Here is a 27,945-nt window from a genome sequence, read left to right as displayed (position 1 = left end):
CATCAGGATATTGTATTTATATTTATTTGTATGTGGCCACTTCCTGAAATCTCTAGCAAAAAGCCACGTAGGAATGATTGGAATGATACATTCAGCAAGTACATTTGGTAAACTACCAGGTTCAAAGGAGTAATGTTTATCGCAAGGAATTTTTTTTGGGAAAAAAATATCTATATTTCTGAGATGTGTGTAACACGGACGCGACAGCTGTCTCTCTCAAGTGAGCATGCACTCTCAAAGCAAGCAACGCAACACGTTCGTCAACAACACTGTGTGCTCTTAAAATAAAAACATAATATTCATAAGCGTTGTGTCAGGCCATGGGCCCTTCTTCAGATCACAAATCAAATGTGCATATGGAATGTCGCATAAAAAAGAAACCTTTAAAGAATTTTTTTGGTGGCAAGGATGCGGCACAGGGTTCAATTCATAAATTGAGTGAGTGGAGTTTGTATGTTCTCTACATGTTCTGTACAGTGAATAAGTGAGTGTAATTTGTATGTTCTCTCCCTGTTCTGAAGAGTAAATAAGTGAGTGGCGATTGTATGTTCTCCCCCTGTTATGTATAGTAAATAAATGAGTGGCGTTTGTATGTTCTCCACCTGTTCTGCAGAGTGTGTGTGCAAGAGTGAGCGTGCTGCGCTCACTCTTGCACAGCGGTAGTGTAGCGGTTAGCGCACTGCGCTATGAACCTGGCGACCCGGGTTCGATTCCCGCTCACGGCCAACACCAGTGACGATTATCTGAACCGGTCCCGGGCCTCCCCTAGGTCGACTCAGCCTCAAATGAGTACCTGGTGCGGTGTGTAAACATTGCCACTCGGGAGACAAAGGCGGTCGGGCGTGGTGCTGGCCACCCACCCCCTCGTGTACCGTTCCGGCCTTCATAGGTGCTCGCTAACAGCACTTGCCCCTACAGTCTGTTAAGGCTACACGGGGGATCTTTATCTTTGATCTTTGTGCTGCGCTACAAACCCAACGACCCGTGTTTGATTCCCTCTCACGGCCAACACTAGCGATGATTACCTTAAACAATCTTGGGCTTCCTCTAGGTCGACTCAGCCTCAAATGAGTACCAGGTGGCTGGGCATGATGCTAGCCATTCTCTCGTGTGTCGTGTCGGCTTTCATAGGTGGTCCCAAAAGTCTTTTGAGGCTATACTTTGTTTTTGTGTGAGTGGAGTTTGGATGTTCTCCGAGATCTGCAGAGTGAGTGGAGTTTGTATGTTCTCTCCGCCTGTTCTGTTTGGGGTTTCTCCGAGTTCTCCAGATTCCTCCCATAGCTTAAAATACCCAAACACAATGTAACTGGAAGTGGACAAAACATGCCAATGCTGAAAAATGACCTGCAAATTACATAATTGGGATTTTACACATCAACATCGGCCCCTTACTGCAAAAAAACTTGGCAGGACCGTCCTGCAAAAGAGTCTTGAGACTCAGTGAGGCTATCCTGGGTAAACAAGCGTAAATAAAACCTGAATAAAAGGTACTCGGGTGTTTAAATCCAGGTGCGCACTAAGGCCGGAAGGCACTGGCGAATGGAAAGAGCTTGTGGCACGTTGCTCTGTACGTCTCTGCTTGAGCCTCCGCGCAGCCCAGGCTGCCATCTCTCAGGGCCTCCAGTACAGATGTACAAGTCTGGGAAAGGTCACACAAGGGACACAAATAGCAATTCTATAAATCATCATGGTGTTCACAAAATGCGTTTTATCTATCACGCACAACGCTGAACAAGCACCGTTACAATAACACGGAATGCCCACCATTATAACGCAGCTTCTGAGCGGTCAACAATGAAATACTTTCTTGAGCTGCACTGCTGAGTGGTATGACACAGTATTGGAGTGATACAGTATGCGTAATGAGACAGTACGCAGCAGCATACAGTGAGGGAAAAAAGTATTTGATCCCCTGCTGATTTTGTACGTTTGCCCACTGACAAAGAAATGATCAGTCTATAATTTTAATGGTAGGTTTATTTGAACAGTGAGAGACAGAATAACAACAAAAATCCAGAAAAACGCATGTCAAAAATGTTATAAATTGATTTGCATTTTAATGAGGGAAATAAGTATTTGACCCCCTCTCAATGAGAAAGATTTCTGGCTGCCAGGTGTCTTTTATACAAGTAACGAGCTGAGATAGGAGCACACTCTTAAAGGGAGTGCTCCTAATCTCAGCTTGTTAGCTGTATAAAGACACCTTTCCACAGAAGCAATCAATCAATCAGATTCCAAACTCTCCACCATGGCCAAGACCAAAGAGCTCTCCAAGGATGTCAGGGACAAAATTGTAGACCTACACAAGGCTGGAATGGGCTACATGACCATTGCCAAGCAGCTTGGTTAGAAGGTGACAACAGTTGGTGCGATTATTCGCAAATGGAAGAAACACAAAAGAACTGTCAATCTCCCTCGGCCTGGGGCTCCATGCAAGATCTCACCTCGTGGAGTTGCAATGATCATGAGAACGGTGAGGAATCAGCCCAGAGCTACACAGGAGGATCTTGTCAATGATCTCAAGGCAGCTGGGACCATAGTCACCAAGAAAACAATTGGTAACACACTACGCCGTAAAGGACTGAAATCCTGCAGCGCCCGCAAGGTCCCCCTGCTCAAGAAAGCACATATACATGCCCGTCTGAAGCCAATGAATATCTGAATGATTCGGAGGACAACTGGGTGAAAGTATTCTGGTCAGATGAGACCAAAATGGAGCTCTTTGGCATCAACTCAACTCGCCGTGTTTGGAGGAGGAGGAATGCTGCCTATGACCCCAAGAACACCATCCCCACCGTCAAACATGGAGGTGGAAACATTATGCTTTGGGGGTGTTTTTCTGATAAGGGGACAGGACAACTTCACCGCATCAAAGGGATGATGGACGGGGCCATGTACGTCACATCTTGGGTGAGAACCTCCTTCCCTCAGCCATGGCATTTAAGATGGGTCGTGGATGGGTATTCCAGCATGACAATGACCCAAAACACACGGCCAAGGCAACAAAGGAGTGGCTCAAGAAGAAGCACATTAAGGTCCTGGAGTGGCCTAGCCAGTCTCCAGACCTTAATCCCATAGAAAATCTGTGGAGGGAGCTGAAGGTTCGAGTTGCCAAAGCTCAGCCTCGAAAACTTAATCACTTGGAGAAGATCTGCAAAAAGGAGTGGGACAAAATCCCTCCTGAGATGTGTGCAAACCTGGTGGCCAACTACAAGAAACGTCTGACCTCTGTGATTGCCAACAAGGGTTTTGCCAGCAAGTACTAAGTGATGTTTTGCAGAGGGGTCAAATACTTATTTCCCTAATTAAAATGCAAATCACTTTATAATATTTTTGACATGCGTTTTTCTGGATGTTTTTGTTGTTATTCTGTCTCTCACTGTTCAAATAAACCTACCATTAAAATTATAGACTGATCATTTCTTTGTCAGTGGGCAAACGTACAAAATCAGCAGGGGATCAAATACTTTTTTCCCTCACTGTACCCTCATCTCAGCTCTTTGTCCCGCCATGGGATCGCTGCAGGCCGAATTTACCGTGCGAATGTGATTCAGTAACTTAGTAATTCCTCGCTCTAACAATTGTAATAATAATATTACAATATCGCCTACTGCCTGTGCCACTGCACCGCAGCAGCAGCGCGACTCACAATCCCCTCCTCTCTCTACACCAAGGAGCAGCATCATGGCCACTGCCGGGCATCGTTTCTCTGTGGCAGCCCCCGCCATCAGGACCGCAACCATCATCATCCCGAGCTGGCGCTGCGCATTTACAGGAGCAGCAGAAACGATAAATCCACAAAGACTTAAGTGACACCTAGAGGCTTCATCTCCTCGATTGCTTTCAAGCAACAATGAGCTTGGCTCTGGCACCTCAGGAGTCATGGTCATTTACATCAGCAAAATAGTGCTGTGCAACAGAGAGAGAGAGAGTGGGAGTCCTCACCGCGACATTCCTGTCTGTCAACGCTTCGTCAAGGTTGGTGGCGATGGTGAGGGCCTTCTCCTGGTGAGCCTTATCTAGGAAAAACAGCATCCGTGCCCCTGCGAAAAAACAAACACCCACGTTATTCTCTCCAGGGCACAACGTGAATGGTACGTTCAGGATGGGGACAGAGTCACATTTTTTTCTGAAGACAGCACTGTCGTTCATTAGGGGGGAACTATTCAACTATACCCCCAAGTCCCCCCAAGTAATCACCTCTGCACTGCATACACTACATTTGTAAATCTGACAAAACATCACGCAACATGTGGTTTAGTGGTCCATTTGCTGCCTGTGGACAATGATGGCATTCACTCAGACAAGCGCTCCGTAGGATAGAGGAAGTGCTCTCCGACCGGTGGTGGTGGTGGCTCCACTGCACATGGTCTGTAATCCAGTGCTGTGGAGGCAGCAGGGAGGGTTGGTGGATCACAGATAGACATTGCGAAACTCCCTTCCCGTGGATGTCGTGGAGAAGCCATACCCTGTCTCACCAGAAGGTGGTACAGCAAAGTGTGGGCTAATACCCATCCATTCCATCTGAATGAGATCGTGTTTTCCCCTCGCATGCATGGGTTTTCCCCAGGTGCTTTCGTTTCCTCCCACATGTAAACACTCACTAATTGGCTGAAATCTATAATTGTGCCTCTGTGTGTTGCGGATTGTGCAGCTTTGTAAGTTGCAGTTTGCATGAAGAAGCTAATATCTATAAACACTGTTTATTATTCTAGGATAAGAAAGCCTTCTATAGGAGTTTAACACGTAGGCTTTCGCGACCAATAACCCCAAAACACTCTATTATAGGCCTTCTATAGTAATAGAAAATGTTTAATAGGGAAGGTAAATGTTGTATAGGACAGGCAAGCAGAAATTATTCATACAGAGACTCCTCTACTTACGAACATTCGACTTTCTAGCTTTCAGAGATACTAACAAACCTGACCGCATGTCCAGTTGCATGTTCAGACTGAGAGTCGTAAGTTAATTGTTTGGTGTCAATCATTGGCTGTTTTGAGTCTCAGGACCCAAATACTGAAAGGGTTATGATGGTGTCAGCAGCTGTCCATTATGCAATTGTTGTTAGTAGTTGATGAAGAGAAGAAGAGACCAACGTTTCAGACATGTCTTAAGTAAGTTTTTCAAGCGAGGAGAGGAAACAGGAGCACCAAAGGTAATTCACATCTACATCTGCAGAACATAAAGAACTAGTGTCATCTACATCTGCAGAACATAAAGAACCAGTGTCATCTACATCTGTAGAACATAAAGAACCAGTGTCATCTACATCTGTAGAACATGAACAACCAGTGGTATCTACATCTACAGGAGATTATACAGCTTTTTAAATCATTCCCGGTGTTTAGTGTACGTGCCGTACAATATGTTTGGAATCGACAGGAGTAAAGTTGAACTTACGAACAAACCGACTTACAAACAGACCTTTGGAACCTAACTCGTTCGTAAGTAAAGGAGTACCTGTATTAAGCGAGTTTACCCAAGAAAGTTGAGTCTCGTGACTCATATCAACGAAGAGTGCTGCCAGACTTTCACAGTCGTGGGGCGATGATTGCTGCTGTGCATGATCCCAATTAAGTAATTTAATGGGGTAATTTTTTCAAACTTGCCAAATCCAAACCATGACACCGGTGGCGCACGTTGTCCTGCTCTTGCAAGCGATCTCACGGGATCTCTAGTGACGTTGTCCACTGAGAGTGAAGTGGACAGCTCGTAGCAGTCATAGCAGTCATTTACATCGGTTACTGCAGTTATGGCAGCTGGACTCGAACCGTGAACCTCTGCAGCAAGCGGCAAACGAGCGCGCTACTGCTCAGGTGTACAAGAGAATCCAGCGTACAGGACAGTGTGACGTACAGGAGAGTGTGACGTACAGGAGAGTGTGACGTACAGTAGAGTGGGATGTACAGTAGAGTGGGACGTACAGGAGAGTGTGGCGTACAGTAGAGTGTGGCGTACAGGAGAATGTGACGTACAGGAGAGTGCGGCGTACAGGAGAGTGTGGCGAGCATGCGCCACAACGAGGCCTGGCTGCCAGCAGACTCACCGGCGAGCGAGTGCCGGAGCGAGGTGGCATTGCGCTGCAGGAAGTCCCCATTCATCTGCTCCAGGCTGCCGGCGCCGAGCAAGGGGGGCAGTTCCTGACGCAGAACCTCGGCCACGGGTGCCGTCGTGCTCAGCACGCCCTCCGCTACACTCGGCACGACACACGGCTCGTCGTCGTCATCATCATCTTCAGCAGCATCTAAGATTAATCCACTGCTGGATGAAGGCCTCCCCAAGCTGATGCGATATCATCTTATGATTCTACAATTTAATGTTAATCCACTGAGCAACTTAAAGAGTTGGCCGCTTGGCGATGGCTACGCACGTGGCTGCCTGTAATCCAGCATTGTGGAGGCAGCAGCGAGGGTTGGTAGATCACACACACACCTTATGAAACTCCCTTCCCATGGGTGTCGAGGAGCCCATACCCTGGCTCGCCCAGAAGGCAGTACAGCAAATGTCAACTAATATTCATCTGCTCCATCTGGATGGGGATAGAGCGTTGCGTCCCCTCGCAAGCGTGGGTTTCCTCTGGGTGCTCCGGTTTCCTCCCACGTGTATAATTAACACACTCATCATTAATTGGCTGAAAACATCTCAAAATTAAAACCAAATACATGACATCCTGAAAGCAAGGCCTATAACTAAGCATGGCTTTCCTGGATACACAATTATTAATGTCAATTTGAATATAATAATTGTTTAATAATATTAACAGGGGCGGATTTAATCTCTACATTCCTGCAGTGGATGTCCTATCGGGAATGTTCCCTCCTTTGGCTGCAACTCTACATTAGTCCCGAGGATCGACCAGCATATCCTCTCTAATGACGTGTTCTGCAAAAACCCACTGACTTTTCTTGCTCAAACTCCATACGAGTTCTCTGCTCGTGTGTGATTCGCATTTACTAAGACAGAATTGACTTGAGGGAGGCCCCCAGGATCATTTTAGACATTCTCCAATATTGTCCGTGACCGAGAATCGAACTCGGCTAGCCGGCCCGTGTTCGTAGCACAGTGCGATAACCACTGCGCCGCCGCTCCCTCCCCACTCCGCACTCCCTGCGGCCCCAGCCACACCGCTCGCCGTACCCAACTCAAACAAAACTAAACTTTTTTGATTTAACCAGGCATGGCCCACTGAGCTATGTAGCTCTTTTTCAGGGGCTACCTGGCCACAAATGGTAGCTCAACGAAGTGTCTTATCACGTAGACATTAATTGTAGCCAAATACTGTGAACGCCCGTTGTTTCTAAATGTGGAGGGAAAAACTGGAGGACCCGAAGAAAAATCTATGTGACCACGGGAAGAGAGAGAGACACGCAAACTCCAAATATACAAGTGTCAGGTATCAGGGTGGAACTCACGACCTCCTGTATACCAGGTGAGGTAGTTAACATCCCGCCACTGTGACTCACCGGCTGTGCAGAGCCGCACCAGGCAGGTGTGCAGCCAGGGGTCGTGGGGGTCAATCGTGGCGGCGCGCCTCACAGAGCATAGCATCAGGAGAGGTTTACCTGCACAGACACAAATGGCCGCTGCACTTTCTCGCTCACTCGCAGCGGTCATACTGAATTGTTGTAATTATCCATCACTCACGTCTCCGCAATGTGGCGGGTACCACAATATTATTGGTACGATATAGAAACCACGAGCATCGTAACATAAAATACGCGGTTAAATCTTCATTGTTATTGTTCGTTTTACGTACTTGAAAATACAAATTTCGTTGTGAAATATATCAATTATGTAATAAGTTAAGTTCGATTCATTTCAGTGCTTTTTACAGAACGTGTTCTGGAATAGTTAATGGCTCGGCAGCAGTTTCTTGACAGCGGACACGCATTTGGAAATACATCTCACTTTCCGGAGCCTCCTATAATCCAGAGAATGCGTTCATTATTGGTACAGTCGGCAGCTGCAAGGTGATTGAAGAACACAAATCGCAACCGATGCAGACTTCCCCAGCGGAAAACCACGACCGAGTCGGTATAAAAAAAACACACTCATGACTTTCAAACTTAGTAAGAGTAACAAAAATTCTAACCGCATGACCAAGGTTGCACTGCTCGATGATGGCGTTCACTCGGGCAGGCGAGCATTCTGAAGGGCAGGTAAGTGCTTTCTGCTGTGTGGCGGTGGTGGTGGCTATACTGCTGCTGCACGTGGCTGCCCGTAATCCTGCACTGTTGGAGGCAGCAGCAGTGAGGGTTGGTGGATCATCACGCTAATGTTGTGAAAATCCCTTCCCCGTGGGCATTGAGGAGGATGAGGTGCCGTATACCTGCTTGATGGATCACATGATCGCTTACCTCTTCGCAGATGTATTTCGAAGGCGAGCAGGTGCGTCGCGATGTCGTTCGCTGCAAAGTTTTCAAGAGGAGCCAAGAAGCTCACGGCTTCAGAGAGTGGGTCGTCGGCATCCTGGCCACGCGAGTGGTGGGGGGGTGGGAGGGGTGAGAGAGGTGTTAGGGGTGAGAGGGTGGGGGGGGCTTGAGGAGTGGGGGGTTGAGGGGGGGCGCCGTAGCCTGTCAGGGATCACTGCACAGAAGACGCAGAATGCAGGCGAAACGCACGACGTGGAAAACCGCAGAAACACGAAAAACTCATTGACACTGCGTGTGGTCTATAATTCGGTCATAAAGTGCAATGTGATCGTGGGACTGTGGTGTATTGGTATGGTTTTGAATCGTTGTTCTTTTGTTGCATTGCCCCAGCTTACATTTGATCTTGACAAATCTGCATTTTTTTTTACTGTATACTCATGCAATTTATACTTCCAAGCTTTATCTATATGCATTTTTTTTGCCTTGCTTAACTTTTCTCTTATCATAGTGGTGGGGTTTGTGTGTTCCAGTGACCCTAAGAGCTATGTCACGTGGAGCCACTGCCACGCAAAAAAACATCGACTCTGCAGATCCACAGTACCAGCTGCACCACGACGCCGGTACCGGTGACCGTGGGACTACACTTGTCTTGCGCGGGGACACGCTTCACCTGCACGCCGAGTTCCTCCATGAAGTCGTGTAGCTCCTTGCCGTCGCGCACGTCAGGGTCCGGCCCGCTTCCCGCTCTGCCTCCACCTCCTCCGTCACCACGCAGGATGCGTGCTACCGCCTTGCGCCGCTTGCTCTGCTGCTTGCGCTGCTCGGCAGCCGGTGCCGAGCCTAAGCAAAAGAGATCCGGTACGAAACGGCTGCCGGACCCCCCGGGAAAGGATAGAGCGACACCCAGCAAGGGGACAATACGCGCCGATGGCACCGACGAGCAGAGAGTGGAAAAAGAGACACATCAACGCACCGCTGCCGCCACCGCATGGCTTGAGAGGCATGAAGACCACAGACACGAACGGTGTCAATTTCCCCCACCCCCAAGCTCTGCGGTCCTCTCTAGATTGTGGTTTATCGGCCAATTAATGAGTGTTTATACATGTGGTAGGAAACCGGAACACCCAGAAAAAACCCACGCAACACTAACCCATACAGACGAAACTGGTGGAATCCACATGTTGATGTACCGACTTCTCCTGATAAGAGCCAGGGTATGATTTTTCGACAGTCACGGGAAGGGAGTTGCACAACATCTGTGCGGTGACCAGAATATTTTTGTATCAGAATCTTTATTTAGACTTGGGGAATCCAATGAGCTATGAAGCTCTTTTCACAGATGTCCTGTAGGAATTCAGAGACGTCCAGTGATCCAAAAACCCTCACTGCTGCCTCCACAGTGCTGGACCACTAACAGGCAACCATGTGCAGCGTGGCCACCACCACCCATCGAACAAAGACGGTTATTGCATCACGCACTTTCAGAAGCACTCATTCCGATATTAGGAAGCCACTGGAGCTATGCACTTTTAAATATAAATTGAAAACTAATTTCTTTAGAACTGATTGTTGCGTACAGTTTCTTGTCCTTCCTCCTCAGCACCTCCGATTAGTACGATTGGTTAAGTACAGAGCATACCGAAGTTCAATGTGCGTACAAGCATCGTGCCGCAAGCTTGGAAAAAAAACTCCGCGCGCACGACATCGAAACTCACCGCCGACATCGCGCGCTTGGCGGCCCCCGTCCTCTGCGTGCCGGATGGGTGCGGAGGGCCGGTCATGAAGGCCAAGGCAGCAGCGCACGGCCGTGCGGGCCGCACGCACTGACGCGGGATGGCCGCGCAGCGCGGTGGACGTGCGCAGCATCCCCGCGTATGCGCGCAGCGTGGCCCGGCGCAGGCAGTAGGTGTGGAAGTCCAGCTGGGACGCGGCCACGTCGTTGAAGTGCTGTTCGGAAGGCACACAGCGCCAGTGGCGCGGATGATTTGCACCCTTGGCGACGATCCAGCAAATTGTAACGATCTGGGATGTGCGGTTGCGCTCTAGAACTATATTATGTGTTGATTGCTGTCTCGTTAATACTATTGTATTCTCCAGGTCATAAGATTTACTTTCCCCCCCCGTACTTTAAAGCATGATTATTTCGAGTTACATTCACTAAAGTTTACATGTGAATGTAATTTTCCATGTATGTTGAACTTCTTTCATACCCTACATAGCCAACCATGCTAATCGAAGGTGCGGAGATTGTTATTAAGTTTGTGTTTTTTAAAATCTGTAATTGTGCTTTGATGTTGTCTGCCGGTCAAGTCACCCTTGAAAGAGAGCCTCTTAGCTCAATGGGCTTTACTCAGTGGGATATAAACTTCTGATGCCGATTCTGATCACGTGCGGCCAGGTTGCCTCTAACAAACCACTCATGTTGAGGTAGCGAGATGTTAACTCGCTCGCCTGGTATACAGAAAGTTGTGGGTTCGATCCCGACCCTGATGCCTACTGTATAATTTAAGTTAGCGTGTCTCTCTCACCGCGATCGTGTGGATTTTTCTCAGAGTCCTCCGGTTTTTATCCCTCCACATTCCACGTGTTGGAGACTCGTAGAACGTAGACGAAGGTTTCTTCAGAATGAACAACAACGCTGGTCCCTCTGGGGGACCCGGCTTATATTCTCTGCGGCGTGGCTGGCTCCGCTCTTGGCCACGACCACCTTCCAGAATCCTCGAGCAGGATCTGGACCCCGACCACGTGACCACTCCTAGCCCCCACCTGGGGCCTCTTTGAGGACTTAACTGGTCACTTGTCCTCTCGGGTCAAACAGAGTGCCATGGCCTTTAGTAACCTCATTCCTACGGCCGGCACTCCCACACTCTATCCTGTAGGGCCGGCACTGCACGCCAAGCATGGTGCCATCCAGCGCTATCAATCAGCGCTGACCGAGCCCCTCTAGAGCCGGTACTACACTCACACCATAGTGGTATCCGCGATGTCAATACACCGCACCCCATGCCTCTCTCAGGCCGGCACTACACAGTGACATCCCGCGATGTCACTACATCTGTAAAGAAAAAAGTTTGCTATGCCGTGTGGAGCGGGGCGTGTGATCGGAGCGGCAACGCCGGTTTGCGAGCGCCGACCTTCTCCACCTGGCGGCACACGCGGAGCGCGTCGCGGTGGCGGCCCTGCCGCCAGTATGCCTCCGCCAACGCCAGTAGGAACCACAGGGGCTGCGGCTCCCCGGGGCCCTCCTGCACGAAGCCGCTCTCCTGCCACCGGCAGAAAAAAACAAATGCGACAGATTCCCCACGTGGTTGTGGCAGAGAACGTTGCAGCGAGCACCGTTCGATCGACTTGCTCTTCCACTCACCCGTGGTTTAGTGAAGAGTAACGCTAAGCTCTCTGTCGGGGGTTTGGAAGCCACGTGGTGGCTTCAGCCGAAGCTGAATGGATGGATCCTTCTGCTACTGCTGCTGCTTCTGCTACAACGGTGCAACATTTCTGACACAGTATCTCTGGTCCGTGGCCCCCATATTTGGAATACTCTGCCTGTAAAATTGCACCTGACCGTTGAGATTCTCCAATTTAGAAAAATATTCAAATCCTACTCATTTCCTAGGATATGTTAGGTAAGGGGTCGGCAACCAAAATAACAAAAAGAACCATTATTTTAGAATTCGGTAAATAAAACTCAATATTTCAAGAGCCGCAATGCACGTGAATAGGAAACAGTGGTCCTTAATAAATAACGTTACGGTGCAGTCTTTAAAAAGCCACACGCGGCTCCAGAGCCGTAAGTTGCTGACCCCTGTGTTAGGTAAACTGGAGATGTTTTTATTTATTTTTGGATACAATTTACTGTATGGTGCTCTGCTGCCCTTTGTTGGGACTGCTGCGGCTTATAAAAATGTAAACAACAGTAATGAAGCAAGAGAGCAACCTCGCAGACCTTTCCTGCCTTGAGCCTCCCTGCAGGAGGCTCGGCCCCCTTGTGAACTCATACATTGAGCCAAACAACGTCGAGCCAAACAACGTAGGTACGAACGTCGGTATGAACGAGTCGCCGCTAGGCTCACGATGACTCACGCAAGGGACTCACCAGCAGTGCTTGCGTGACGAGCCCCGCGCGCAGTAGGTACTTGATGCGCTTCACCTGCAGGAAGCGGTCACCTGGCTCCAGGCCCAGGGCCTGCCTTAGGCATTCGGCCGCGGCCACAGCGTCTCCGGCGTGCTGTGCGACACCCCCACCATGATCATTCACGGCCCTCCCTCCCCGCAAGAGACCCACTAAGCATATGCCGTTTACTCAACTAAAACTAATGGATTTATATATTTTTTTATTTTAACCAGGTAAGTAAGGTCCACTGAGATATATAGCCCTGGCCACAAATGATAGCTGAATGAAGAAGCTTATAATGTGAAAATTTATAGCAGCCAAATACCTTAAACGCATGTTGATTCTAAATGTGGAGCAAACCTCTTCCACTATTCTCATCAGTAGATCCATTCATTTGTTCGTTTCCATTATTCGCAGAGATTCACACTGCAGGCCACTAGTTTTGTGTGCGTGTCGAGGGTTATATGAGTAGGGAGGCCTTCGTCCAGCAGTGGAGTGTCAGAGGGCTGTAAATCATTGTTCACATGAAAAAAGTGTTCATGTGACGTCACATGGGGCCGTGTGTAATAAAGCACAATGCGTTTTTTGTCCTCATCGAATTAAAACAACGTAAGTTACATCTCTAACTCAGATCAAGCCTCCCGTAGACTTGTGTGGCCACTTCCACTCTGAAACTTCCCCTCTACCCGCCCACTGTGAGAACAGACGCCGCTCCTCCTCTATGAAGCAGCATCAAGGTCCTGATGTAGCCTCTTCCTCCTCTCTATCCTCATCTCTCCTGACCCTGTACTCCCGATGATTCTCTGTTCCTTTCCCCAATGTTTCTCTGGTCTTTCCCGTTCCAGTCTTTTCCCTCCCCGCATGTATTACATCCTTGACTCTACTCCCCTTTCCGTGGTGTGTAGCAACGGAGGGTACAAAGGTTGCCAGCGAATCCTACCCAATGCCAATAACGTGATGGCACGCCGGCAATTAACCGAGCTCCTTATTCGTTGACTTTACCTGCAGGTAAATAAGTTACATTTAAAAAATCTTTTTAAGAAACACGCTTTTATGAAATGTACTAGTAATGGCAGAACTCCACGACTCCAGGAAGTGGCCCTGAAGCTTGCCATAACGTAAGGGACTGTGGCCAATTACAGCCAACGTCAGTTGACCGTGGACAATTAGACCCAGCCGAAACATAACATATAAAATAGAATGTTTAAAAATGTATACTTTTTATTTTTTTTATGATAGAATATAGCATTGTCATCAGTATGACATAAGTATACCAAGTTTGCAGTCGATACCACATTGGGATGTGGGTTAAAAGTGAGTTGCAAGATTTGAGGATACAACAACAACAGACAGAGTGAGTTAAATGAAAGCGTGTGAAAAGCGCTTGTTTTGTTGCGTCTGCCCCAAACTCTCGCACGCCGCTCGTTTGTCCTGGACTCGAAATCATCGCCACTGTTAAGCGCGTCACCATGCGCGAACGTGGGTCACGCGAGCGTGGCTCCCACAAGCGCCAATGCGTGGTGGTCCACGCACCTTGTAGATGCTGGCCTTGGCAACGAGCAACTCCGGGGAGCAGGGGAAGGCTGCGAGGCAGCCGTTGATGTAGTCGAACGCCAGGCTCGACTGACCCACCAAGTCGTAGTGCTGAGCCAGCAGGAAGCGCACCCACAACAGGGTGGGCTCGTGCTGCGGCTCGCCATCATCTTACAGCGTGCAGCGAGTGGTAAGAACACGAGATCTTAGTGAGTGGTGAGGACACGAGATCTCACTGTGTCTTAGTGCACAGTGAGTGGTGAGGACACGAGAGTTTAGTGAGTGGTGAGGACACGAGAGTTTAGTGAGTGGTGAGGACACGAGAGCTTAGTGAGTGGTGAGGACACGAGATCTCACTGTGTCTTAGTGCACAGTGAGTGGTGAGGACACGAGAGTTTAGTGAGTGGTGAGGACACGAGAGCTTAGTGAGTGGTGAGGACACGAGAGTTTAGTGAGTGGTGAGGACACGAGAGTTTAGTGAGTGGTGAGGACACGAGAGCTTAGTGAGTGGTGAGGACACGAGAGTTTAGTGAGTGGTGATGACACGAGAGCTTAGTGAGTGGTGAGGACACGAGAGTTTAGTGAGTGGTGATGACACGAGAGCTTAGTGAGTGGTGAGGACACGAGAGCTTAGTGAGTGGTGATGACACGAGAGCTTAGTGAGTGGTGATGACACGAGAGTTTAGTGAGTGGTGAGGACACGAGATCTTAGTGAGTGGTGATGACACGAGAGTTTAGTGAGTGGTGAGGACACGAGAGCTTAGTGAGTGGTGAGGACACGAGAGCTTAGTGAGTGGTGAGGACACGAGAGCTGTGTCTTAGTGCACAGTGAGCGGTGAGAACACGACAGCTCACTCTGTATTACAGCGTGAGTGGTGGGAACACAGGTGCTTACTGTGATGTTACTGAGCAAATAATTTATTCTTTTATAGATTTTAATAGCGCCTTAATCCAACGTGCTTTCTAATAATTATATTGTGCACAAGATGATAGTGGTTAAAGTAAAAAGTGGGGTTATTAAAAGCAGTGTAGTAGTTATGAGGCGGTGGGTGGCCAGCACCAAGCCCAGCCGCCTTTGCATTCCTAATGGCGATGTTTTACACATCACACCAGGTACTCACTTGAGGCTGAGTCAACCGAGGAAAGGCCCAGGACTGGTTCATACATTCGTCACCGGCATTGGTCGTGGACGGGAATCGAACTCGGGCCGCCTGATTCATAGCACAGTGCACTAACCGCCACACTACCATTCCCCACTCCACTCATTCACTCACACACTACAGAACAGCGGGACAGAACATACAAACTCCACTCACTTATTCACTCTACAGAACAGGGAGAGAGAATCTCCAAACTCCACACAGAGGCGCCTGAGTCGAGAACCGCACTCAGGCGCCCCTTTTCTCGCTGCGAGTGTCACTACCGCACAAACCCTGCCGCCCGACGCGAGGTGCACGCGTCGGGCGCTCGCATGTCCCGTGACCGTAGGCGATGTGAGGGGGGCGGCAGCGGTGCTCACCGTCACGGTGAAAGAGGCCGTAGTTTTCCAGCGATGTCTCATACGCCACCGCAAGCTCCTCGATGGCAAGCACCTTTAAAACAAATGAGTGCTTCACTTTACTGATCACGGTTACGGTACGAGAAGTACGGCCGCATCCTTGCAATTGCACCGGCGTAAGGGCCGTCCAGCTGAAAGGAGCTCTAGAACGCCCATTCGAAGATGGTAAATTTGGCCTACTCTTCCACAATGGTCCGACGTCTTGGAAGAAGTGGGAGTACCCACACTTTACCCCACCGCACGCAACCTGCCGATTGACTAACTGTGGTGAACCCATTTATTTACGATTAACACTTTTTATTTTACCAGGTAAGGCCCACTGAGCTGTATAGCTCTTTTTTAGAAGCGACCAGCCCACAAACGAAACTCAATGGAGTGGATATTCACGTGGAAATTTATAGCAGCCAAATACTCTAAAGTATGTTGATTCTAAATGTGGCAGGGGAAAACCAGAGGACCCAAAGAAAAATCCATGCGACAACAGGGAGAACATGCAAACTCTAAATATACAGGTGTCAGGGTCGTGATCGAACTCACGACCTCCTGTATACAGGCGAGGTAGTTAACATCTCGCCACCGTGGAACCCCGCTGGGTAGATGGAGGCAGGGGGGAGATTTTAAGAAACTTGCCTCCATTGTTTTAGATGCCATGCCAGGAAAATCGATATGAACCAGCGACCTCTGGATATCAAGTCCAGCGAGCGAAGCATTGCACCACTTCGTAGCCCACTTCAGGGGCATGCAACTGTGCTTAAACGTTTGTGGATTTCATGTGACCAGTGAAGAATTCGACATTACGGTACATTATGTAACACGATTTTGTTCCTGGGTAGTAAGTGTTGTTTTATAATTGCTTATGCCTCAAAAGTATATAAAATGGATATTATTCCCCACAAACTTGGCTTTTGTGACCAGGACTTTATGTGAAGGAAAGACACAAATGCACCATGTTTTCTCATTGAAAATAGGTAAATTTCAAAATATCACTGTCCTGGTCACAAAAGCAAAGTTTGTGGGGAATAATAGCCATTTTCTGTACTTTTGAGGCATAAGCAATTAGAAAATAACACTACCCAGGAACAAAAAAAAATGTTTTTGTAACAGTGAATTATCATGTGGTTCAGTCAACACAGCATCTACTCAAGGGCTTGGATCGGGAAGCGCTTTCACTCGAGATCCGAGCTTCTGTTCACAACCTGAGTATGCTGGATGTGATCTGCAGAGAATAATCCATACCAAATGTTAAACGTGGTGTGGATCACTCTGGAACAACAATGCCAGTGGTGCTGCTGAAGTGGTGATAAATTGCCCATGTTTGATTGACGTGACACTTTTAAACAACACATCTATACTTGCACGACCTAACCCGAAATAATAAATGAGAAAGGGCCTCCGGTTTACAACGATCCACATTTACGACATTTATATAATGCCACCACGGGTCGCTTTGCGACGACGCAGAAACTTGATTTACGACATCTTCCGACATGACTCGGAACACATTTGAATAGTTGGTCCAGTTTCCGATGCGACTTGGCGTGGAGATTTTGTTATTCTCAAGTGGTGTTTCTGCTGTTTCTACTGTCTAAGATAAAATAGGTGCCGATTTACGACGACAGGGTTTCCAGGAGTGCGTTGTAACGTCGTAAAATCGGGGGACCGCCAGTACAGCGCAGCACGAGCCTTCTCTGGGTGGCGCACACCACTCCTCGCAGCCCCCACGCTTTGCTGGAGCACCTTGTCGGGGTCCCTGTAAAGCCCCTTGATGGTGGTGAAGAGCGGCGGGCAGCAGACGCTCAGATGCTGGCGCAGGAATCGGTCCATCGAGTCTCGAAAGCGCGTTCCTGCCAATCCCGCACCAACAAGACGAGACGGCCTCCAAGCTCAGCAGCTGTTGAAAACACGTGCACTAACCAGGGCACGCGTATCCACCGGGGCACGCGTACCGACTAGGATGTAAGTCCCTGGAACCATATAATACTTTGTTTTTAATATATGAGAATGTCTGATTATGCTGCCGATGCTGCTGCTTTGGCAGTGGTGCACAAGCACAAACAACAAAACTGACATAAACACCACAGCCTTAAAAAGAAAAAGTATTTAAGAAATTACGTTTTGAGCAATGGCCCTTAACTAGAGAGGCCAGGAGGAGTGTTTATACCATGGGGGCCTGATGAGAATTACATTTTAACAATGTTTTCTCATGACCGGTTTTTAAACTGGCATTTATATAGTTACATTATTAGCTTCTGTTAGGTAACAGAGAAAGCCTTTGATAATCAAAATGTGTTGCTCCTGAATACACTAATTCATATTAAAAGTTAAATAAACATCACTGACACCAATGAATCAATAATGCAAAATGTATTAAGGGGCCGGAAAGTTGTATCGCAACTAATTCATTCACAACGATCAGAAATGTTCACTAAATAAAAAAAATGCATCCATCTGCCTGTGGGCTATAAGGATCAAAATGAACGGGTCCTATAGTGTTCACAGAGCTCTTGCCAATACTATCAGCCAATTGAGCAAGAACATTTGTTCAACAAGATGCACTAATATAATTAAAACCAGTTCACAGTTTGTCACTTTAAACAAATATTCTTGGAGTTATTAGTCGGAAAAACCCAACGATTGGTGGACTAATCGTACCATATGTGGCCTATAATCGCATCTAATCCAGCCCTGTGGAGCCAGCCTCAAGGGTTGGATGATCGCCGCACAAATGTAGGAGCCATAGCCTGGCTCTGCCAGGAGATGGTAGGACAGTAAAAATATGAACCCCACCTGTTTCATGTGTAAGGGATAAAGTGTTGCCCCCTTTGCATGCGAGGATTTTATCCGTGTACTCCTGTTTCCTCCCATATGTAAACACTCATTAATTGGCCAATAACACCTCAATATAGACAGTACCGCAGAGCTTGGGGGGAAATTTGGTGGCAGCTCACCACGTGGCTGTTGCTGCGACTACTACTATGGCCATTCCTGCCGGTGGTTCCTTCTGGCGCCTTCAAGTCGTTCTCTCTTTGCGAGTTCGAGCGAATCCTGTGTGGCGGCGTAGCGTTCCGAGTTGAAATGATTCACTAAACAATAAACTATTTGTATTTTAACAGGCAAGGCCCACTTATCTAATTCTCTTTTTTTCAGAAGGGACCTGGCCACAAAATGATAGCTCAACGAAGTGTATGTATGGTGAACTTCTTTCGCACCACATATAGCCAACCTGGCTAATCAGAGATGCAGAAGTTCCTTATCATATGGAAATTTATAGCAGCCGAATACTCTAAAAGCATGATTATAAATGTGAAGGGAAAAACCAGAGGACCTGGAGAAAAATCCACACGACCACAGGGAGAACATGGAAACTCTAAATATACAGGCATCAGTCGGGATTGAACCCACGACCTCCTGTAAACCAGACAAGGAAGTTAACAGCTCGTCACCATGGCATCCTCATACTCAGTTAACATTATAATTGTACACAGTGATAACGTTATTATAGAGACAACCAGTGGTCAAAACGAAGACAAATATTCCCCTATAGCCACATGGTAGGGTTAAGTGCTGATACTGGGCTCTTATGAAGGCCGGCCCATTAGCTGTGTGCCTGGTCATCTTTTGTCTTCCCAGTGCTGATCGTTTACATAGCACATCAAATCACACGATGCTTTAAATATTTACATTTCAATGCTTACATTTAAGGCCGAGTCAACTTAGGGGAGGGCCCAGGGCTGGGTTGAAATATCTTTCCACTGATGTTAGCCGTGTTCGGGAATCAAACTTAGGTGAATTTGGTTCGTAGTTGCGGTGTGCGTACCACTACACAGCCGGTCCACCCAAAAAGCACGCTTGGATACGCACACACATAAACATGGCACAGATCCCCCGTATAGCCTTAACAGACTCGAGGTAAGTGCTGTTAGCGAGCACCTATGAAGGTGGGCATGGCACACCAGGGTGGAGGTGGCGAGCAATACGCCCAGCTGCCTTTGTCTGTCACCAACCCTTCTGTCTCAGCACCAGGTATTCATTTAAGGCTGAGTCGACCTAGGGGAGGCCCAGGACCGGTGAGCGTGAATGGAACTCGGGTCGGCAGGTTCGTAGGGCGGTACGCTAAGCACTACGCTACCGCTCCCCACACACGCAATGACAAAGATCTCCCATATAGCCTTAACAGACTTTTTGGGCCAAGTGCTGTTCGAAGTAGGGCTGAACAATTAATCGATTTCAAATCGAAATCGTAATTTGAAAAATGCGATTAGCAAATCGCAAAGGTTGCGATTTTTTGCGATTTGAAAAGTCATATTACTTTTTATTGGAATTTTTTATTGTTTATTATTATAACTGTATTTCACTAAACAATTTCCATCAAAACATTTTAATAAATACATGTTGGAAGCAATTCATATCTCTTAAGTTCTCATCCTTGCATTAGAATATATAGAGCAGTTAATATTTTGATGGAATCGTGTGGTAATGCTCCATCACATGTTTTACATCTATTACACAGTGAATATTGAACTGAAGCTTGACTTCAAAAAAATGTAATCGCAAATCAAATCGCAATGTCAGAAAAATCGCAATTAGCTATTTTCCCCAAATCGTTCAACCTATTATGAAGGCAAGCAGGACATGGCACACAAGGGGGTGGGTGGCCAGCAGGACACACGTTAGCGTGCACACACACCGGTGAGGAAATTAAGGGGAAGCCTTTGAGGAGCACTGGCACTCGGGTGTATCTTCATGACATGTTGATAGATCTTCCACCGATCTTCCTCCGACTCTGTTGAAAATGACATTGAGCAAGTGATCACCGAATCCATATATTCCACTTTAAAAGGGTCGGCTACTCTGAAAAGTTACCGGGAAACAGTTTGGGGAGTGCCTCATAGCTCTAAAACTCACGTGATCATCATCACAGGCATCTGGCTAAGCTATGGATGCACGTACATCGAGGTGCGACCGTATAACAAATCGAATTTAGTAAATTTCTATCATGAAGTCGGCACATTAGGAATGACATCGAGGCATCTTTAACGTCCGCTTTACAGTTAATGCATCCACAATATTAACCAGGGCGGCATACCCCATTCGAACCGCAAACCTCTGCAAGAATAGCCGAACGCGATAACTGCTGGGTGTCACGCGTCAATGCCCCGATCTCGTCAAGAATCTCTTGCGTGGTTCTGCACTCATCAACGCACCGATTGGCACCCACCCCATACGTCAACACACCGATCGGCACCCACCCCCACGCGTCAACGCGCCGATCGGCACCCACCCACACTCATCAACACACCGATCGGCACCCACCCGCACTCGTCAATACACCAGTCGGCACCCACCCCCACGCGTCAACGCGCCGATCGGCATCCACCCACACTCGTCAACGCACCTATTGGCACCTACCCGCGTGCGTGGCCTGCTCCAACCTCTGGTAGTAGGTCCAGTTCTCGGGATTCCTCATCACGAGGCCGTGGAACAGCTCGGCCGCCTCTTCCAAACATCCCAGAGCCAGCAAAAGCTCTCCTGGCCGCGGCAAGCACCGTTCAGCAAATACAATGCGACTACGTTTACCTTCCAACTAATTATATTGGCAGTCGTTCTGAACAAGCACAGTAAACAACACTATCACTCAACACGTTCACCAATAACACTGTGTGTGCATGGCCTTGAAAGAAGAAATATGTAATAGGCGACATTTCGGGGAATGGCCCTTCTTCATGACATGTAAATAGAGAACCCAGAAGAGGGATATATAGAGTGGATGATAAGAGTTGGAGACCACTTGTTGACACTATGTGGGTCTGGTAGATTTACATTAAAAAACAAAATTCTGATTAGCAGTTTTATAAACGAGCACATGAATAAATATTGACTTAAAGCTTTCGTGACTGCAGGAATTCATATTCTTTGGGTCTTTCGGTAAAGTCACGTAGATAATTCAAAGAAAATAAAAAATTACGACGTTTCGATCGCAACACAAGCGATCGTCATCCTCCTCACTCTCTTGATGACGATCGCTTGTGTTGTGATCGAAACGTCATAGTTTTTTGTTATTTTCTTTGAACCATCTACGTGACTTTACCGAAAGACCAAAATAATATGAGCACATTAATAGTTGCACAATTAGTACCTACTGAGCACCAGACTAACACGAAATTTTGTAAACTGGAAATTAATAAATCGAGGGATACCTGTATACAATAATAAATGTTGTGGGTTTGCTCTCTAACGCACAGCGATGGTGCTGAAGAAGCAATACGCTGATTGGCACGTTCTGTTTTAGTGTTATAGTTAAGCACCTCTGTGCTCGTCCAGCGCCTGCTTGTCGCAGATTCGCTCGCTGTACTGGGCGAGGTGCGTGAGAGCTTCCCTCCGCATGCCGGCCTCAGCCATCAGCTCCGCCTGGTACAGCATGAGCTCGCTGTGCTGATTGCCTCGTGCGTCACCCATCACCTGTGAAAGCCACGCAGCCGCATTATAACCCACTCGCCACCACCACCACTCCCGCCGCCACCACTACTACAGCCACATATCACCACTACTGCCACCTACCACCATCACTACCACTGCCACCACTGCCATCACTACCGCTCCAGTTTCCTCCCACAAATAAACAATCATTAATTGGTCAATCACACCTTAATATATAGAGGACCGCAGAGCTTAAGGGTAGAAAAAACGGACGGAGGCGTGAGAGCACAATGGGAAAGACTGCAAACGTGGTGACACTAGCGTCGTGCGGCTGGAAAATGGGTGCCAGTCCAGTTGCACCACCTGCGTACTCGACAACTACGCCGCCACACATACACACATGCACACAAGAGGGGGCACAGCTGGTGTATCTGCCAGCCATCCCAATCAGTCAATCCATGGCACCTGGGTTTGTCCTGGGACCTCTTATCAGTGAACCTTCGACACTTCACATGACCTGAAAGTGCACCTGGCCTGGCACAGGTGGCCTGCTAACATCATCGCCACTTCGTGGAGAATGCCGGTTGTTGTTGTGTGTACGTGGGTGCATGTGTGGGTGTGTGCGTGTGTGGGTGCGTGCGAGTGTGTATGCGCATGGGTGCTTGCGAGTGTGCGTGGGTGCAAGTGTGCGTGAATATGTGTGTGCGTGGTCGGTAAAACAACCCCCTTCCTCGTGGTGCCGGATGGGCAATGCTGTCGTGGACAGTGCTGTGGGAGGGAGGGCCAATTCCGATTGGTCTTTTCCCTCATGGCGTCTGTGACCACCACAGCGGCTAAATGAGGGCTCTGGACGGGTGCGAGGGGCTGGTAACCCCTCCACCTTCAATTAACTACCACTAAACTACCACCGAAAATTTTTATTAACACGCTTGTGCCGGAGGCCCCGGGGGGACAGGCGTCTATAACGTCTCCTGGCCAAACCCAATTTAGCGGAGCCAGGAGATTAATCTTTACCCTCAGGGCTCCTCCAGAAACAACAAAAAGCCACTATGGATGGCCACGTGGAATATTCGAACGCTCACTGTGGAGGAGAGGTTGCCACTTCTCTGTCGGGAGCTGGACCGGTACCGCCTGGATCTCTCTGGTATTCAGGAGGTCCGGTGGACCGGCTCTGGCTCCTGCCACCATGAGGGGTGGACAGTCCTCTTCTCAGGGCAGGAGACTGCCAAATAACAGGGAGTGGCTCTTCTTCTGAACAAAAGAATGAAGGGGGCCCGGGAGCATGGCGGTGAGGTGTGGGAAGCTGTAAGCCCCAGGCTACTATGGGCTCACCATCCCATCAACCAGAGGCGAGGAGTGGTGATGGTGGTTATTTATGCCCCCACCGAAGACGAACATCCGGGGAGGGATGCAGGCAAGGCCGATGAGTCAGATGCCTTCTATGACCTCCTGTCACAGATGCTAGCTAAAGTGGCCCCTCGGGATATAGTCATCTTGTTAGGTGACTTCAATTCCCGAGTTGGTCATGATGCTGGCACTTGGTCTGGAGTGATTGGAAGGCATGGGTCAGATCAGCTCAATAACAATGGTAGGAGGCTGCTAGTTTTTTGTGCAGCCCATGGGCTTGTAATTACCAACACGCTGTTCCGGCATCGGCGCATCCACACACCATCATGGATGCATCCCGGGTCCAAGTAAGAACATTTGCTGGACTACATAGTGACGGAATAGCGGGTGCGGGCCCATGTCCTTGACAACAGGACCAACCGTGGAGCTAATCTGCCCACTAACCATCGACTTGTCATCTGTAAGATGCGCCTGCCATTCTTCCACTCCGGTGGTGGGTGTACACCCAGGACCCCATTCATGGTCTCAGCTAGCTGATGAAAGTTGCAAGCGATAATTTAATCATCGCTTGCGGCTGGGGTTGGCATCGTCTGCCACTGCTCCTGATGTCGAGGGGAAATGGGTGAGGTTTAGGACTGTGGCTCATGCAGCTGCAATGGCTACTTTGGGTACACGGTACAGACCTCCCCAGAGACCCTGGCTGACAGAAGAGGTGTTCAGGGTGGCTGAGAAAAAGCAATAGGCCCACTCTCATCGGCTACAGTATCCCACGTAGGAGAATGAGGAGGCTTACCGCAGCCTTCGCTCGGAGGTTTGGAGAGCCGTGAGGCGCTGCAAGGATGGGTGGTGGTCGCGGGTTGTTAAAGAGATGGAGTCTGCCTCAATGGCCCGCGATCACAAATCCCTATTTAATTCCATCAAAAAAGTAACATGCAGCGCCACACCTATTACCATCATTAGGGGAAAAAACGGTGATCCAATCTCCGACCCCCAGGAACAGGTTTGCAGATTTGCTGAGCATTTCCGTGAAGTCTTGGGGGAGGGGAAATCCCTCCACATGGAAAACATTGTGGTACAAAGTGGAGAAGACCCTGCTGAGGCTGCAGTGCCTCAAATATTGGAAGAGGAAGTCACCCCCTGTGAGTGGCTGTCTGAGGTGCCATCTGTTGAGGAAGTACTGAAGACCAGGAAAGGCACCGGGCAGAGATGATCTCCGAAGCAAAATGCTGAGGGAGGGTGGCGTTTGTGCACAGACTGCCCTACATGACATAATATCAACAGTCTGGACCACTGAATGGGTTCTGCAGGACTGGAAGGATGTCCTGGTGGTCCCCATCTTTAAGAAGGGAGACCGCACAGACTGTAACAATGACAGGGGCATCTCACTCCTCAGTGTGCCGGGAAAGGTCCTGGCAAGGATTGTTCAACACTGCCGTGCCAGGCACGCTGAGGAGAGGCTTGTGGAGCCCCAATGTGGTTTCAGGAAAGGGCGGTCCTGCACAGATGCCATATTTTACAACAAGACCTACATCTCTGCTTTATTGACCTATGATACCATCAGTAGGCCTAGGCTCTGGGTTGTTCTTCGTGCTTTCGGAGTCCCTGACCCACTGTTCACAATCATTAAGCACCTTCATGATGGTGAGCGGGCATCTTGGGGTGCGACAGGGTTGTCCTCTGGCTCCAACATTATTTAACATCTATTTCGACCACGTAGTTCATGAAGCTTTCAGTAGCTGTACCGGAGGATTTTTCATCTGGTACAGATACAATGGGAGGCTGATCGATGCCCGGGTGCGGTCAAGGGATGGCTCCCTATTGGTCAACCACGTTATGTATGCCGATGACCTGGTAATTGCGGCTCACTCAGAGGAGGAGTTGGAGGCGCTGCTGCTGAAACTGGAGTGTGCCACTAAGAGGTGGAGCCTTACCATCAGCCACACCAAAACGAAGCACCTGCCTGGGTATATTGTACCATTGGGCACTCCACCCCCACAACTCCCAATCGGTGATGGGGCAGTTGTGGAGAGAGTGGAGAGTTTCCCATACCTGGGCAGTGTGCTCATGACCGGCTCCGGTTTAACAGCAGAGGGTTCATTCCGAATCAGTTGAGCGGAATTATCTTTTCATCGGTTGCGTAACGCTGTGTGGAAGCTACCTGGTCTGTCGCTCCGCACGAAGCTTCGTGTCTTCTCGGCCACAGTCATTCCCTCCCTTCTCTACGCTTGCGAAACGTGGGCCCCCCTAATGGAACATCTTCGCCGGTTTGAAACATTTTGGCTGGCCTGCCAACAATCAATCCTGGGTTTAACCAGGCTGGATTGTGTGAGGAGCTCACAAATCCTCGAAAGATCTGGACAAAGTCCCATCGGTGAGCTCCTCCGGCAGGCAAGGCTGCGTTGGCTGGGCCATGTAGCTCGCATGCCCAATCACCGCATGCCCAATCACCGCATGCCCAAACAGCTTTTGTTCGGCCGGATCGAGGGGTTAAATGGGCATGGCACGGGCTAGAGAAGAGATGGAATGATGTGGTCCAGGAGGATGTGGAGCTGAGTGGACGTGCCAATGACTGGTACCAGCGGTGTCAAGATCGGCCTCTGTGGAGGAGGCTCGTGAAGGACGCTACTGGGCAGTTTGGAGGCAGTCGCCCCCCAACAACAACGGAGGGCAGAGGAGCGATGTTCACAACAACGAGCAGAGCGCCGGGTGGCTCAAGCACAGCAAGTTGGCACAGTAGGGGGCACAGATGGTGTATCAACCAGTCATCTCAGTCAGTCGACTCGTGGCACCTGGGTCTGCCCCGTGACCTCCTGCCAGCGAGCGTTCGACACTTCACGTGGCCTCAAGGTGGCATAGCCTGGCACAAGTGTCGTGGTGACGTCACCGCCACTTAGTGGCGAATGGCGGTTGTTGTTGTTGTGTGCGTGGGTACATGTGTGTCTATGTGTGTGCGTGTGTGCATGCGTGTGTGCTGTGCCGCGGTACCGGGTGTCTCGTGAGCAGATCCTGCAGCGCCTGCAGAGCCGCCGCCGGCTCCCCCAACAGGTGGCATGCAACAGCGTAGCCCAGCCATGACGCGGGCACCGAGGGCAGCGAGTGCAGGAGCCGCGCCTGAGACTCCTGCCGGGTCGAGTCGGCGTAGCAGGAGTGCAGTAGAGGCGGATCCGGGGGGAAGGAGTAGGGGGGGAGAGGAGTGTTACCCCCCTCACATGCATGGATTTCTCCGGATGCTCCAGTTTTCTCCCACAAGTAAACACTAATTCATTGGCTGAAAACATCATCGTATTTAAATGACCACAGAGCTTGTGTCCATTGCACTCCCCCCCCCCCCCACCTTTGATATTACATTACTGGAGTAAATAATGTTTTCAAACATAGTCTTTTTTGGTAGCCAAAACTCCTATACAGGTTGGCCCAAAAGTCAGGAAACATAAGATTATTCTATTTAACAAAGGAACCTTATGCCGAGACCCCGGGGTCTCACATAAACTACGTTGCGACGTCATTTTGTGTCTGTTGAAGACGAACGGTACGGTAGTCTATTCCTCTTGACGAGCTCTACACGATGCGCTAATCAAAGTTTCAAAGTTTTGTTTATGACTATGGCAATTTTGGCAACGACGGGTGCTTGGTGAAGAACGAGAGAATTGATTTCTGGTGGGTCATGGCGTTTGTGCGCACGGTGGGACAGAGTCGCCAAAGTTAAATTAATTATATTCTTAGTTTTTTCGGTAAAGTCACGTTGAAGAGAAACAACAAAATAACAAAATATATATAAAACAATAAAAAATTCTCACGACGTTTCGACCATAACTCAAACGGTCATCATCAGGTGTGTCGGTTTGCATAAATTTATTTTGAAAACGGCATATGTATTTATTTATTTATATATAAAAAACTAACGTTTGCGTCACGCGCAACGATTGGCAGTTTGCCCAGGACTAGTCCATCTATTTTTTGAAAAGAGGAGGGGGGAGACGAAATTTGTTTTTATGTATGCTGTCTGAAAGCCACTGTAAGCGTGAACAATCAATCAAGAACTGAAATGATTTATCAAATCTTTCCAATGATTGCTAAGATAGAATCCATCTTCTCGGTTGAAATTGTCTCTGTGCTTGTATATGTGGATAGCCTCATGAACGAATCTCTCATGGAAGCCAGATGGCTTACAAAGAACCTCCGTCTTGGAAAAGTCAATGGCATGTGAGCCTACTGAATTAGAACAATGATCTGCTACGGCCGAGGTGTTGGTCCTACCGTGTTTAAGGTCTGCTTTATGTTCACGAATGCGGTCCGAGATATGGCGTTTGGTTTCTCCAATGTAACTACTACCACAGAGGCAACTTAGTTTGTAGACACCAGGGTATTGTATGTCCGGAATCACATCTTTTACAGACGGAACCAGATCACGGATTTTATGTAATGTGTTGAAACGGACCTGGATCTTGTGTTTATTCAAGATTTTGGAGATCTTTTTTGTGATCCCAGCAATGTAGGGTAAAGTGATGGTTTTGAAAGGCTCCTCAAGAGGGTTCTTCTTCATGGTTTGAGTGATAGCTTTGCGGATTGTATAGTCGGAGTAACCATTAGCCCTAAGAGCTTGGTGT

The 27,945-nt window shown here is 48.7% G+C and overlaps 1 protein-coding gene across 1 annotated transcript in view; it reads right to left on the bottom strand.

Moving 5' to 3' along the window:
* Positions 1–8: 8 nt before the first annotated feature.
* Positions 9–27,945, bottom strand: part of LOC116952467 (N-alpha-acetyltransferase 15, NatA auxiliary subunit-like) — a 44,829-nt gene continuing 16,892 nt past the window's right edge. Inside the window, exons 5-20 of the mRNA XM_032971842.2 lie at positions 26,324–26,458; positions 21,880–22,033; positions 20,984–21,103; positions 20,262–20,357; positions 17,312–17,418; positions 15,536–15,608; positions 14,017–14,186; positions 12,466–12,597; positions 11,507–11,635; positions 10,088–10,319; positions 9,043–9,212; positions 8,358–8,469; positions 7,464–7,562; positions 6,047–6,190; positions 3,946–4,043; positions 9–1,639 (exon numbers count right to left, since the gene is read on the bottom strand). Of these exons, the coding sequence (XP_032827733.2) occupies positions 1,517–1,639; positions 3,946–4,043; positions 6,047–6,190; positions 7,464–7,562; positions 8,358–8,469; positions 9,043–9,212; positions 10,088–10,319; positions 11,507–11,635; positions 12,466–12,597; positions 14,017–14,186; positions 15,536–15,608; positions 17,312–17,418; positions 20,262–20,357; positions 20,984–21,103; positions 21,880–22,033; positions 26,324–26,458 (2,094 nt within the window). The 3' untranslated portion in view covers positions 9–1,516. The remainder of the gene's footprint in view (positions 1,640–3,945; positions 4,044–6,046; positions 6,191–7,463; positions 7,563–8,357; positions 8,470–9,042; positions 9,213–10,087; positions 10,320–11,506; positions 11,636–12,465; positions 12,598–14,016; positions 14,187–15,535; positions 15,609–17,311; positions 17,419–20,261; positions 20,358–20,983; positions 21,104–21,879; positions 22,034–26,323; positions 26,459–27,945) is intronic.

The sequence above is a fragment of the Petromyzon marinus genome, chromosome 47, assembly GCF_048934315.1.
Source record: "Petromyzon marinus isolate PM22_M1 ecotype Great Lakes invasive population chromosome 47, UKy_Petmar_22M1.pri1.0, whole genome shotgun sequence".
NCBI lineage: Eukaryota > Metazoa > Chordata > Hyperoartia > Petromyzontiformes > Petromyzontidae > Petromyzon > Petromyzon marinus.
The sequence above is the reverse complement of the archived record's forward strand: the minus strand, read 5'-3'. Positions and strand labels throughout refer to the sequence as shown.